Here is a 12,755-nt window from a genome sequence, read left to right on the forward strand (position 1 = left end):
ATTGATTGCAGTTTTAATCACCTGTGCTTCGTTTTTACGGCTTGTGCTGTCTCACCCTTGTGCACACGACCTCGAACTGGCTGGAATGTTTGATAACATTGTCCTTGATGCTCTTTTTTTTTTTTTTTTTTTTTTTTTTTACGTAAGCTAATGGTCATATTTGAACTGAATGTTTGCATTGTGCCCATACGGGAGACAATATTGATTTTCCTTTGTATCCAGGCAACGCCCAAATGACATCTTGACAAATTTTTCTGGAAAGCTTGACATAATTGTGACAAAAAAAAAAGATTTGTTGGCGCTGTGACAGAAAAACTCTGGGATTGTGAGGTATGCAACACTATTGAAAATGAAATACATGTAGTCAGACAAATGTTTTCTATTTTACAGTTTGTTCATATTTGTTAAAACTCGTTCACCTTCAGATTAGCTCCCATTAAAGTCGCTCCTCACAAGTCTATACAATTTCTACAGTTGTGCCGTGTGTCTTGTTTCCCTTTGTGTCGCTAACATCCCCAGTTCCAATGTAGACTCCTGAAGATCAAAACTGGACCAGCTTAGAAGCGCCGTCCGTCACTTGAGGGTTGAAGATCCCGGTATGTCCATGTCTCACTTTTTTCTGTAAGTGGATGACTTCTTCCCGCTGTACATAAAGAGAGGTGGTGGATTTCGGTTTGTGCAGGTTGATGGGTCACAAAGACCCGGTGGACCAGATGGACCCTTTGGACCGTCTGCTCCTGGGACGCCGGGGATTCCTTGTTCACCACGTTCTCCATCCTTGCCATCTTTGCCGATGCCGGGAGCACCTGGAGCACCTAAGGTAGTTTTGAAACCCATTTGTTTTTACATGTAGCATGGTAAACATGAGTGTTTTTTTTTTTGTTGTTTTTTTACCTGGTGGACCTGGTAGTCCTGCACTTCCTTTGATTCCAATGCCATCTCCACCTTTATCTCCTTTATCTCCCTTAGCTCCAGGGTCACCTACAAAAAGGAGCCAGTTGATTGGGATCTACCCAAGTCTTTGGGTTATCTCAATCCTGACCTTTCTTTCCCGGTGAACCTGGCATGCCAAAGTAGCCCGGATGGCCTTTGACCCCCATGGGCCCTTGAGCTCCCGGTGGTCCCGGCGCACCGTCAGCTCCAGCAGGGCCCGGTGGTCCCGCTTGTCCTGGGACGCCAGGAGCTCCCAATGCGGCGGGCCTCTTTAGGAAATCTTTCATGAATTCTCCTAATTGTTCTGCAAAATCCAGATTATGGAACAAGTCAATTTGTCCCACCATTTCAAGTCAAAACGTACAAACTAACCTTCAACCACAGCTGAGCACATTTCCCGAAGGTTGTCATCGCTAACTCTTGGGCCCTGTGAGGAGTTCAGAAATGTGGATAAGCACATTTTATTTTGAAAGGCAACTTCTGGCAGAGTCAGCAGGCGCCACGCTTACAGGCAGACCTCTGGGACCCGGTGGCCCAGGTAAACCCGGCTCTCCCTCCAGCCCTCGGGATCCCATTGGACCAGCCACGCCCTCATGGCCTGGCCGACCCGGTCTACCTTCTGGTCCGGTTGCTCCTCTGTCGCCCTTTGTTCCATACTGAGTCGAACAGTGTAAATCAAAGCCAGTCCATTCTGGTTATAAACATGAAAAAAACATTTATACCTCTCCTTTAATTCCAGGAATTCCAGGTGGACCCTGATGGAGAGATGCTAGGTTTAATGTTTCATTCAAACCAATGAAGCCACAATACAAAACATACCTGATCTCCCTTGACTCCAGGATCTCCGGGAAGACCTGTAGCTCCCTGAATCATTTGTTTTAGTCATTAAATACAAATAATATGTTTGCAATAGAGGTAAACATACCAAACTTCCTTTTGGTCCCTCTGGTCCCATCGGCCCCTATCAACAGAACTTTAATCAATACCTTTGTTTGCTTTGTGGCATTTTAGTAAGAAGATCATCCAACCTGATCTCCTTTGTGTCCAGTGTGACCTTTCATTCCAGTTTCCCCAGCGTTGCCTTTCTCGCCCTTTTCACCCTGCGAGGATCAATTTTGAAACCCGTCTGTTAATTTGTCATCGCCACAACCCCAATGAAATTTAAAAAGGTGTTGTTACCTCGATACCTGGAGGACCTGCTGGCCCCACTGGCCCTTGTTTCCCTGATCCACCCTATAAAGGTATCACATATTCAAAATTTTATCACAGAAAATGGGGAGTCAATATCAACGCACAGTTGAGCCTTTTTCTCCTGGTTTTCCATCTTCTCCAGGTTTCCCGTCCTCACCCTGTCCACACGTGGGATATATTATATTAATGTACAGCAAGCATGAATTGAATGTTCAGGAAACTCACGGTTTTGCCCGGAAGTCCAATTGGCCCGATGGCTCCATCAGCACCGGCGTCACCCTAAAGATAATGTGCACGTCATTTTGTCATTCAGATAAATTATTAAAATTAAAATGTACCTTTTCACCAGTAGGTCCGACTAATCCTGGCTTGCCTGGAAGCCCCTGGGAAAAAAAAAAAAAAAAAACTGCTCAGGTAATACTCTTAAAAATATATATATATGAAGGAGACTTACAGGAATGCCCACAACCCCCCTGACGCCAACAGTTCCGACCGGCCCGGGCTCTCCCTGTGGAGTAGATTGACAGTTTAGACACGAAAACATTGATTTATTTTTAGCAGACAAGTCACCTTGGCACCATCAGTTCCAGGAATTCCATCTAGGCCGTCTTTGCCCGGCTCTCCCTGTCAAAGCCCACCGCACAAGTTAAAAAAATAAAAAATAAACAGATTTGAGTGCTTTAAAATGTAATTAATCCAACTTACAACATCTCCCTTATTTCCTTGAGGACCCTGCTCCCCTTGAGCTCCCATCGCGCCCTAATCAAACATAAAATCCAAATGAGAAATATATATTTTTTCAATAATATTCTCCAGCCAGCATGTTGCACTCACTTCATCACCCTTGGGTCCATCAAAACCTTGACGTCCACGCAATCCCTCCACACCCTGAGGACACAAATTCACTCTTCAAGACTTTCCTTGTGGGTGTCAATGCAAGGCAAGATGACTTACAGGAGGTCCAGGTGGGCCGGTGGGTCCGGGCATGCCATTAAAACCTGGAGGACCCTATAACAGAACCAGCACTTACTTTAATGCAAATCGAATATAATCGAACCTAAATTGAACATACCTTGTCTCCTTTTTCTCCTGTTGTACCAGGAGGTCCAATGGGTCCTCTTTGTCCCTGACATGGACAGATATCACATTATAGAGAAGACATTTCCAATGTTAGCGTAATTGTGACAATTAATAGTCTTACGTCGTCTCCCATGCGACCTGGCGCACCTTGAGGGCCTTCAGGTCCAGAATCTCCCTGTGGATTGAATGAAGATGGTCACACTTTATTGTTTACACTCAATATTGTTTATGGTGTCAATCAAACTGTGCACCTTTTCTCCAGGTATACCATCTTTGCCATCCTCACCAGGCATACCTTTGTGTCCCTGAGAGCAAAATAAGTAAATAAATAAAATAAAAAAATATAAAATCAATATTAAGTAAAAAAAAAAAAAGTATTGTAGTTACCTGTTTAAATTTTAAAAAATTCTCACCTTCATGCCTGGTAGCCCAGCCAATCCCTGAGGTCCAGCAGGGCAGGCTGCAGGGCACTACAAATGTATTCCAAACAACAACAAAAAAACCCATACAACTCAACGTTTTGTCCCATAAACGACGAGACATTCTCTGAGAATTTCGCAGCCGTGCATCCAAGAAACATATTGACAGGCTGAAAGACAGAAAGACACTCACAGATTCCCCACTTCCCTCACCACTGGGACCAGGAGGGCCCTAAAAACACAGCAGAGTCACATCTACAACACCCAAAGCAGCTTAAGGTGTTTTCACAGATCAATCAACCATAACAGAGAAATTCCCAAGTGGAAGAACCCGAGAAGAAAAGCATCTGTGAGTGAACAAAATTGACAGACGCATGGGAGAAGTGCATTGACCAATCAGCAATAAGCACCTTTAAATCCAAATTTAGCACCCAGGAAACCACAAATAGTGATTTCAATCAGGCTTTTCTTACCGCTGGACCAGGAGGTCCTGGAAGCCCTGGAGGTCCTGCCTTTCCAGTATCCCCTTTGGCTCCTGGTGCACCCTGCAAAACACGCCATCAAAACATTTAGAAATAAATAAAAAATTTGCTTAGGTTCTTAGAAACACATTTATTCTCATCTTAATATGTGGTTCATTCCATGACTGACCTCAGGCCCGATATTGCCTTCATCGCCCGGGATTCCCGGTTTTCCTGGTGGTCCCTATTGGAAAAACAGTCAGTTTGAGCAGATCACCTTCACTGCACCAGACCAAATTTGGAAATTGTGAACACATACAGGAGGTCCTTCACTTGATGGGCCCTGTAAAGACAAAACAAACAGAAGATTGATTACTTCATGATTGGTGACTTAGATCAGGGATGGGCAACTGGTGACCCTCGTCTACACTTGGGGTGGCCCTTGATTAATTGATATTTTGGAATTAAAAATAATTTGTGTCCCTGAGGAATTGAAAGTCGCAATACTGGTATTAACCACAAGGTGGCAGACATCGCTATACTATGGCGAGGTTGGAATTGCAAAGAAGCGCAAGAGCAAGAAAAATACCTGTGCACAAATCAAGGTGACGTTGACGTTTAAAATTCACGAGTATTTATTAAATTAATGTCCTCGTAAAACAGTCATGTAACGCATTTAAGGTTGAATAGTTTTACAAGCGCGTATGGTTGCTTAATTGGACACGCGCTTGGTGTGACAGACGCGCACAGGTGAGTCAACCAGCCTACTTAATTTGTGGATTTGAATTATACGTAGGAAAAAATATAAGATGCACAAAATGAACACTTGCATTTAATATTGACTTGCTTTTTGGCAGTTTTATGTCATTGAGTGGGAATTTTTGTGCAAGTGCGCAATAGCGCAGTTTAAACGGGGTTACACAGTTTTCTGTTTGTTTGTTTTCCTGTCATTCAGCAATGTATCTTTCCATATGCATTTAAAATGAAGGTATATAAAACTACAGTTGTGCACATTTGGTTCAATATAAAACAGACATGCATACAATTTGCCTCATATAAATATTTTTTTTGTATTAGATCTGGTTAGGAAGTGCACGGTCTTATGCAGCCCCAAGTACTACTGCTAAAAAAAAATTATGCATCCCTTCATCAATTAAGTTGCCCATATTTTTTTTAAGAAAAAAAAATATCTTCACTTACAGCAGGACCTGCAGGCCCAGGAAAACCAGGAAGACCCTAATGAGTTGGGGACAGACAGTTAAGATGAATTAATCTTCTTATTGCAGGAACATTTATAAAGCGTTTTAAATAGTTCCTTACTCTCTCGCCCACGATCCCTCGGGGACCCATTGGGCCCGGAGAACCCTGTGGGAAATAAACACAGATGACAATGTTAGTGTAGTAGATACCCAAAAGACTTGCTAGTAATGGATGGTGTTTTTTTACAGTAGGTCCTGCAAGACCAGGTAGGCCTCGCTGCCCAGGAAGTCCAATTTCCCCCTGCTCGCCTTTGCTGCCCTGCCAAGCACACACACCAAACGCAAATAGGAGAACTTTATCTTCATCCCCACACAGTCTCTCGAGTGTGCAAAGGTAGTGACAGTGAGCATTCATCATCGTTTCTCAGCTTGTTTAAGGCGGGATGGGACTGGAGTTTTACGAGTGATGAGCTGACCTTTTGCTTCTGCTAGTTCTTGTTTGTAGTGATGCAATGGAGTGATGGCGATGGGCTGGGATTCATTGATTATGTATTGATCACATAAGTTTTAACTCGCGTGAAATGAAGGGAATTACGGGCGTATTCGATCATGTATGGAGGCTCTCCATTATCAGGCTGCCAAATTGATGGTTTGCCTTCCAAGGCTGACACTTTGCAAACCATCAAGAGACCAAGGTTTACGTCTGTGGGTGTGCGAGTCACTTTACCTTGATTTAAAGTCATGACCCAAAAAAAAAAAAAAAAAAGCCATGCAGAAAGAATGGTTCTATTTCCAAAGGGGCAGGTTATTTTTTTGTATACTTACAGCCGGACCCGGGCTGCCAGGAGACCCTGGAAGACCCTGGAGACAAATTAAAATTGTCAAAAAATGCTTTAAATGTCAGACATATTTTTTATAGATTTGTTTTACATCTCGTCCATCTCGACCGTCTTCCCCCGCAGGCCCGCGAGGACCCTCAGGGCCGCTGACTCCAGGAGGGCCTGGGACGGATCTTTCAGGCTGCGACAGGAAACGGACAGTAAGTAATAAAAATGGCTTGTAATGATTAAATATGTCAAATTTGATGAATTTCTAATATGCTGTATAAATGATGACATCTGAAAAGTATTGCTAGGAAGCTATTTGTGTGCAATGAGGCGCCCAAGCAACCGAGATTAAGCAAAACAGAGTAGAGTGGATAGATAAATACCTCAGCATTGGCAAACATCTGAAGGAGCCAAAGAAATCAGACCAAAACAAAAAAAATTGCAGTTAGTGAAAGTGTACACACCCCCCGTCACCATAAGAGCCAGCAGAAGTGCATCTGCTTAGAATCATTGCAGTGAGTTGTCATGCTCTCATTTCAAGCTCATCCGTCATACCAAGGTACCCGTCGCCAAGTAACCGCCTCCCGACATGTTAGCCTGGATGAACACTTTGTGAAGATGCAAACATTAATCTCACTCTAGTTCATGGCACCCCTTTAAATACTTCTCTGAGGCAGTTTTGTTTAATGAGCGACCAAAATGTTGGCATCACAAGCATGCTAATGAAATAAATGGCTATCCCAAATGCTAACATGCATACTCGGATAAAAAGTATCCTCTATATTTCATTCACAGTATGCTGGAATGATAGACATGCTGTTGAAAAGTTTCCTTTTCCCCATAATTGCAGGATTAAAAAATACATGGTTTGCTGCTGTCTAACAAGATCATTATTGTGCAACAAAAAAAATGCAACAAAATATATACCTTACTTTTAAAATCTAGATAAAACAAGAAAGTGACTGCAAATATCAGTAGTGTGGTTTCCTTCTTCCAAGAAATGTCGTGGCAGAAACCAGAAGTGAAATGAACTAGTAACCACAGGTAAATGTGGAATGAATTACCCAACAGCTGACTTTGTAATTTCCCCCTCAATTAAGATTTCATAACGATGAAGGTTTCTCGTCAGCTAACTTTGCGTTCCCAGCGTGTTGGGCGATTCCATCTCTGCCTGGTTCCCTCCCAGCATGCAATAGGGCGGCTCGCCTCACCACAAACCGCAGCTAAGCGCATCTGGGTACCTCGGTAGCTGGTAACTCGTTGCAGCTCTCACGCTGGGCTCTCTTTGGGTCGCAGTGAATCAGCATCCACTGGAGCTCAAACTGAAACAAGACATAACAGCAGCAGGCTAGAAAGCCAATCGTGAGGAGTCTCTGTCACCGAAATACGTTGACGTAGCTTACCACCACGGACGCTTCGGGGTCAGCGTCAAGCCTGCCGATGAGAGTGTCCCCCTCGGTGTTAATGGCCCCCTTGCCCTTGATGGGCTTCTGGTCCACGGGCTGGCAGTCCACGTAGAGCGTGACCTGCTCGCGCTCCACGCCGATCATCACCTTGTGCCACTTGGTGTTGAAAAGCACGGACAGGCCGGGGAAGGTGACGGTCTGGAGGTTGCCGTCGGGGCTGGTCAGGAAGTACTCCAGGGACTGCTGGTCCCCGTTGAGCCTCATCCCGGCTTGCTTGCGGCCGTCCTCGTCCACGATTTGCCAGACGTTCCACACTTTGCTCACGGTGTTCTTGATCATGCGGAACGTCACCATGAAGGAGTACTCATCGGGGAAACCGCGAGGGAAGTTCAGCCTAGGTCCATGATTGGAAAATTCACAACAAATCTGAAATTGTTTATTATAATCCAAATGTTTTTGTTTTGTTTTTAAATGCATGAAATAAATCACATCTATTTCATTATTGAGGGAAACAAAAACCCGATTAGATTACGTTTTTCAAAATTGTTCAGCCTGAGTGAAAGTCATGTCAAAGTTAATGTCGAATCACACCTGGCATAAAAATATTGAAATTAGATTCACCAGATAATCATGTTACTCTATTATGGCGTATTCAGGCACTGTGGAATATGCTGCCTCGGTGGGTGTAATTCAATCTTCCACTTAGGCCAGCCTCCGCTCGCTGTGTTTTTTAATGAGCCAGATTCACACTAGGTGGCAAATTCAGATCTGTGACTTTTTTTTTTCTTCACATCTTGTAAACAACAAGCAATAAAATAGGTTTCCTGCTACCCAATAAACCAAACAGAGCTCTTTCTAGTATCGTCTCAAATATGTGCTGACGGAAGGGAAGAGAGAGGATGTGCTGTCGAAAACACCTCGGCGAGGACGGACTTGAAAGTGGAGAGCCAGTAAACACCTATTAGCATTCAGTGTGACAGTGCAGCCCGAGCCGGCGTTACATAACAGCATGTGATCAAGCCGACCCGCGGGAGGCTTAACGTCGATGTAGACCAAGCTGAAGGGTCGGCGGCTTTGATTATGTAAAGTGCCATTACCTGAACAAACTCCTTAATTCACTTCTGTGAAATGGCGTGCTACGCTTAAAAACGCTGAGCCTGCAGGGCTAATATGAAGAGATAATCACCCAATTGCAAGGCATCATTTCTTCTTAGGACCAAGCAGAAGTTCAGATTCACTTGCTGGATTCAATCCTGATTCCTTGTTGGGTCTCATTTGGAGGCCGCAGTTGATTTGAAGCCACAAAGCCACCCACAAAAAAAAAAAAAAAAAGCTAATCCTGCTGCCAAGTCCAGCCTTTAATTAGGAACTCGTGAATTTTTTACAGGAAGCTAGTGATGTTGTCAGCACTCGTTATTTATCCCGCTTTTGTTTCATAGCCTTGAAGGAGCTCACGCAGCAGAAGATAAATCATTACCAAAAAGGCGTGTCAAGATTTGTCTCCGGGAAGGTTTTCTCGTGTGATTTAGTTGGATTTGGTGCATTATAATTACCGTATGAAATTGTTAATTTTCTCCAAACTTGACAGTACGCCTTATGTATGGATCTCAAATAGACTAAGTTTTTGGAGCTTCTTGGGTTTTTTTCCCCCACCTTCTCCCCAGAAATGCATCATAAAACATCCCTCTGTGGTCGGCGAGATGCCAAATATGTTCAGACACGTTTGCACTATCAATTATATGTCCCTCGCCATACGCTAACATCTGCGGCCGACCTGTAATAACGCAACACCTGCATCGGGAACACACCCGGCGACATTGCCGTACGCTCTTTGAAAATATACACTCAAAAGTTGCACGACTCACATGGTTGGAATTTGGAAGTTGGCCTCCCGGTCCAGGCGGTAGGCCACTTGCAGGGGAGTTGAGCCGTCCACCTTCCTCACGCCTTTCAGCGGGATGACATCAAGTTGGAATTGAGTGATCAAATCAAAACCTGAGTAGAAAGGTGGAGAAATGCAGATTTCTTACAATGTGTATGAATGAAGCTCAAGCCAAAATGAAACTCCTAAACTAACTTTGACATAGTTTCTTGGCACAAAGATGCTCCAAGGTGGTGCTAAAGTCATACTTTAATTGCAAATAGGTCAACTTTTCATCAAATAACAGGATACGCCCCACCCCTCCAGAAAAAAAAGGTTTTCACCCGGAAGATCATCCTGTCCGCTTCTCATAGGTGGGCAGACGGTGTCGCCATCCAGTCGATTAAAGTCCAGTTCTGAAGACAGAAGGTACAGGATTATTTATTTATTTATTATTATTATTATTCTTATAGCCATTTGGAGTCACTCCAGTCAGCAACTGACACATCTGGAAGGCCTTCAGCAAGCCCACATATACGCTGAGACATCAGACCGAGCGGTGAGACGGAATTTATGCCATTTATTTTTTTACTGCCGCTAAACACTTTTTCTGACCACACACTCAAGTTGTTAAAGTTACCATCTACTGTCGCTTTACACGGGCAAAGCCACTCATTACGTGCCACCCACCGCAATGATGTCACATGGCTTCCCGTGTGCACTTTTTGAAAAAAGAAAAAAAAAAAACTCTTACTGCAGCTTAGCGCAGTCATATTACATTTACAGCTTCTGTAAACAAGTGCAGACAATGCCATTGTTGGGACTGTCACAGGGGGAACGCTTAATCTTATTTAATCCCCTGCACGACACGGACCACTAAGGCACGGCTGCTATTACGGGCCCCTTCGCTTGGTGACCTCGCCATGGTACAGGAACTGAACATTAATCGCATACATTAATAGGTACACCAGTCTCATCGTCGTTTTGGTCTTTGGATAGACATTGTTAAATAAGGTGTGCACGGTGACTTACGTCCAAGTGCAGGAGCAAGCAGGAGAGCCACCAGGGCCATGTGGACAGGTGTCCATGGATGCTTTCTGCAGAGAAAAAAAAAATATTTGCAACAGAAGACAGAGCATCATTTAGTATTGCACCCCCACATATGAACAAAAGCTGAATTCTGCTCTTGATTGAAGGTTGCCGCTCATCCATCCGAGAGAGCGATGCTCCGGCGCTGCCGTCAAGGGCCTAACCTCTCTCGGTGTTAACTCTCTTGCAGATTTGTGTGAACGGACGTGTGAGTGAAATGCCAAGAGAGGGAAAGCGACTGGCGGCCTTGTCAGCAGCAAGGTCTTTGCGGGGCCAGACGTCAACCCAGAGAAGAGAAGAGCATCTTCAAAGCCCCTCGGGGTCTCGCTGGCATTTTTTCATCTCAAAGGTACCGGCGCATCCGTCACTTCTCCATATTTTGAAATAGTTCTTGCATAAATGAATGCAGTGGGTGGTAATGAGAGTTGGCGGCAAGCATTTTCCTCCAAAGCATTTGTTCTTCTCACATTAGCACCTAATTGTTTTTTTGTGTGATATTTGTCCCTTGAAACAAAGAAAGGAACAAGCACATTCATATTCACATGAGACAAATTAATTGTGCGATGTGTGTGAGAAGGCACTGACTAAATCTCCCGTTAAACATTTGGAGTTATGTAATGTTACACCAATGGAAAAAATAAAAATCCATATATTTTTGGATGAAAAGAATGCCCAATTTGCCCCAAAAATGTATCAATTTTGCAGAACTACAAGAAGAAAAAGAGCATTTTTTTCACGCCACATCATTGCCTACTTATTGACCAAATCTAAAGAAAGGCTTTTAGAATAGAAGGTCACGACACAGCTGAGTGATGAGAAGCCTTGACGCGAGTTATTTACCTCGTCAAAGCAGAGCAGCGGAAGGCCATGTTTGACTGTCACGGAAGCTCGGCGATGCGCTGCGGATGCTGGAGCTCAAGTCGAATCGGAATCCCCCACCCCTCAGCCGGGTCCTACCTGCGCATGTTGACAAGCGAGTGAGTGCGGGCGACGGCGCAGGGGATGTTCAAGCATTTTTCGGAGGCCAAATAAAAGTTGGCTTAATGGCCTCCCATTGGCCAGGAGTTCTTGAGGGAGGTGGTGTCACCGTTTTATTACCGACACTTAAAAAGATGCGAGAGCCCCGGGGCCCCATGTGTGTGTAAACTGGCTTTTTTTTGTGCCTCTCTTGGGTGCCCCCTAATGATATGTGCAGCCTGTATGTAATTCTCTTAATAATGATCCCGGTAATCGTGAAGATTGAAGAAGCAGAGTGATGATATGTGCGTTTTACAAACACGTGTTGAGCCTGGGTTCGCTCGAGGAATGCACGTCGGGCGGCCCTGTTGCGTTGACGTGAACTCGCCTTGTTATTAAGCCTGCGCGCAATTTATGCTCTGCGCCAACCGGTGGCAATTCTTCCATCGCCTTAATAGAGACGGCGTGCCCGACCATGTGTCCAGTTAACAGAATTAGAGCAAGAACCCACAGAGCCAGCAGTAAGAAAGAAAAAAATAAAAGTGTTTTTGTGTTTTTTCTCCCCCCTCCTCATCAGGCCTCGTGACTAGTACACTCATGACCTGTGGATGTAAGCAGCCCCGCCCTGGAGCTGGACTCCAGCTGGATCTTCCTTGTAAATGTCAAAGTCACAATAGTTGGAGCACACGGAAACATCTACAAGTTGTTACTGCATCCAGGTCAGTGATGGAATGATGGTGCTAAGTCTAGCTTCAATATTCAAATGTGATTGAAAGTCTTCCGTTTTATTACTCTTGGATGACCTGGATGTCGGCGTCCTTGCGGCCGAAGCTCTCAGACAGGCTTTTTCGTCCTAATAGTACGGCGGACATTTGGGAAAAAAAAAAAAAATCAATAGCGCTTCCATCCTTAATCAAGAGTGCTCCAAGCCGATGGCAGAATGCCATGTGCGAAAAGCTACGATTGACTTTGGCATTTTAAAAGCAAGGTGAAGATGGGAGGGAGGGAGGGCCGCTAACGCACCTTAAAGGAACAGCGCAATCATTTCATCTATCAAATTAAATGTGTTGTTTATCGATCCATCTTGCGTCCGTCTGTCTATTTTCCTACGCTGCCGGTCCGCGTTGTTGAATTCTTACACCAGGGCTGGAAAATGAAATGATTAAATAATGAAATAACTAAAATGCTGTTTAATTATCTTGCTTTTAAAAGTATCTATTCATCCCTGACTGTGGATAGTAAGGGAAAAAAAATGACTAGACAGTTCCAAAGGTGGTTGTGACCTTGCGCAGTTGTACTCACGACTTTTCGTGCTTTTTTTTCCAAGCGTCA

The 12,755-nt window shown here is 44.2% G+C and overlaps 2 protein-coding genes and 1 long non-coding RNA gene across 9 annotated transcripts in view; 2 read left to right on the top strand and 1 right to left on the bottom strand.

Annotated features, from left to right (window-relative positions):
* Positions 1-116: 116 nt before the first annotated feature.
* Positions 117-2,268, top strand: LOC148379721 (uncharacterized). Its single transcript, XR_015855012.1, has 4 exons — positions 117-330; positions 520-596; positions 683-820; positions 970-2,268. It is a non-coding gene; the product is annotated as an uncharacterized LOC148379721 (long non-coding RNA).
* Positions 135-11,418, bottom strand: col9a1c (collagen, type IX, alpha 1c). The gene is made up of 38 exons (XM_088365078.1): positions 11,307-11,418; positions 10,410-10,474; positions 9,722-9,793; positions 9,382-9,511; positions 7,514-7,910; positions 7,352-7,432; positions 6,494-6,511; positions 6,214-6,303; positions 6,109-6,144; positions 5,531-5,602; positions 5,405-5,449; positions 5,285-5,320; positions 4,404-4,427; positions 4,275-4,328; positions 4,097-4,168; positions 3,817-3,855; positions 3,618-3,674; positions 3,456-3,509; positions 3,326-3,379; positions 3,197-3,250; positions 3,079-3,132; positions 2,959-3,012; positions 2,830-2,883; positions 2,695-2,748; positions 2,579-2,632; positions 2,463-2,507; positions 2,350-2,403; positions 2,229-2,282; positions 2,113-2,166; positions 1,962-2,033; positions 1,859-1,894; positions 1,753-1,797; positions 1,656-1,688; positions 1,443-1,589; positions 1,306-1,360; positions 1,043-1,237; positions 895-981; positions 135-815 (listed from the first exon to the last, which is right to left on the bottom strand). The coding sequence occupies exons 1-38, from the start codon at positions 11,333-11,335 to the stop codon at positions 610-612; spliced, it is 2,832 nt and encodes a 943-aa protein (XP_088221204.1). The 5' UTR covers positions 11,336-11,418; the 3' UTR covers positions 135-609.
* The window catches only part of fam135b (family with sequence similarity 135 member B), a 68,495-nt gene continuing 60,360 nt past the window's right edge, over positions 4,621-12,755 (top strand). For 3 of the 7 annotated variants that reach the window (XM_088365070.1, XM_088365076.1, XM_088365075.1), the window contains exons 1-6: positions 4,621-4,689; positions 6,246-6,322; positions 9,851-9,936; positions 10,657-10,815; positions 11,320-11,443; positions 12,001-12,142. The gene's annotated coding sequence lies outside the window, so the exon portion shown is untranslated. Of the gene's footprint in view, positions 4,690-6,245; positions 6,323-9,661; positions 9,807-9,850; positions 9,937-10,656; positions 10,816-11,316; positions 11,444-12,000; positions 12,143-12,755 lie in introns of those variants that run through there. The other 4 variants (XM_088365073.1, XM_088365072.1, XM_088365074.1 and 1 more) reach the window with 4 other exon arrangements.

This window comes from Syngnathus floridae, chromosome 21 (assembly GCF_059516105.1).
Source record: "Syngnathus floridae isolate MCC-2025c chromosome 21, RoL_Sflo_1.0, whole genome shotgun sequence".
NCBI lineage: Eukaryota > Metazoa > Chordata > Actinopteri > Syngnathiformes > Syngnathidae > Syngnathus > Syngnathus floridae.

Bases quoted from the DNA above. Each gene is read 5' to 3' on its own strand.
- col9a1c (XM_088365078.1), bottom strand. From the start codon at position 11,335: ATGGCCTTCCGCTGCTCTGCTTTGACGAG. The intron at 2,749-2,829 runs GTAAGTTGGATT...GGGCTTTGACAG, and splicing joins AAGGAAATAAGGGAGATGTT to GGAGAGCCGGGCAAAGACGG. The intron at 2,633-2,694 runs GTGACTTGTCTG...TCTACTCCACAG, and splicing joins CTGGAACTGATGGTGCCAAG to GGAGAGCCCGGGCCGGTCGG.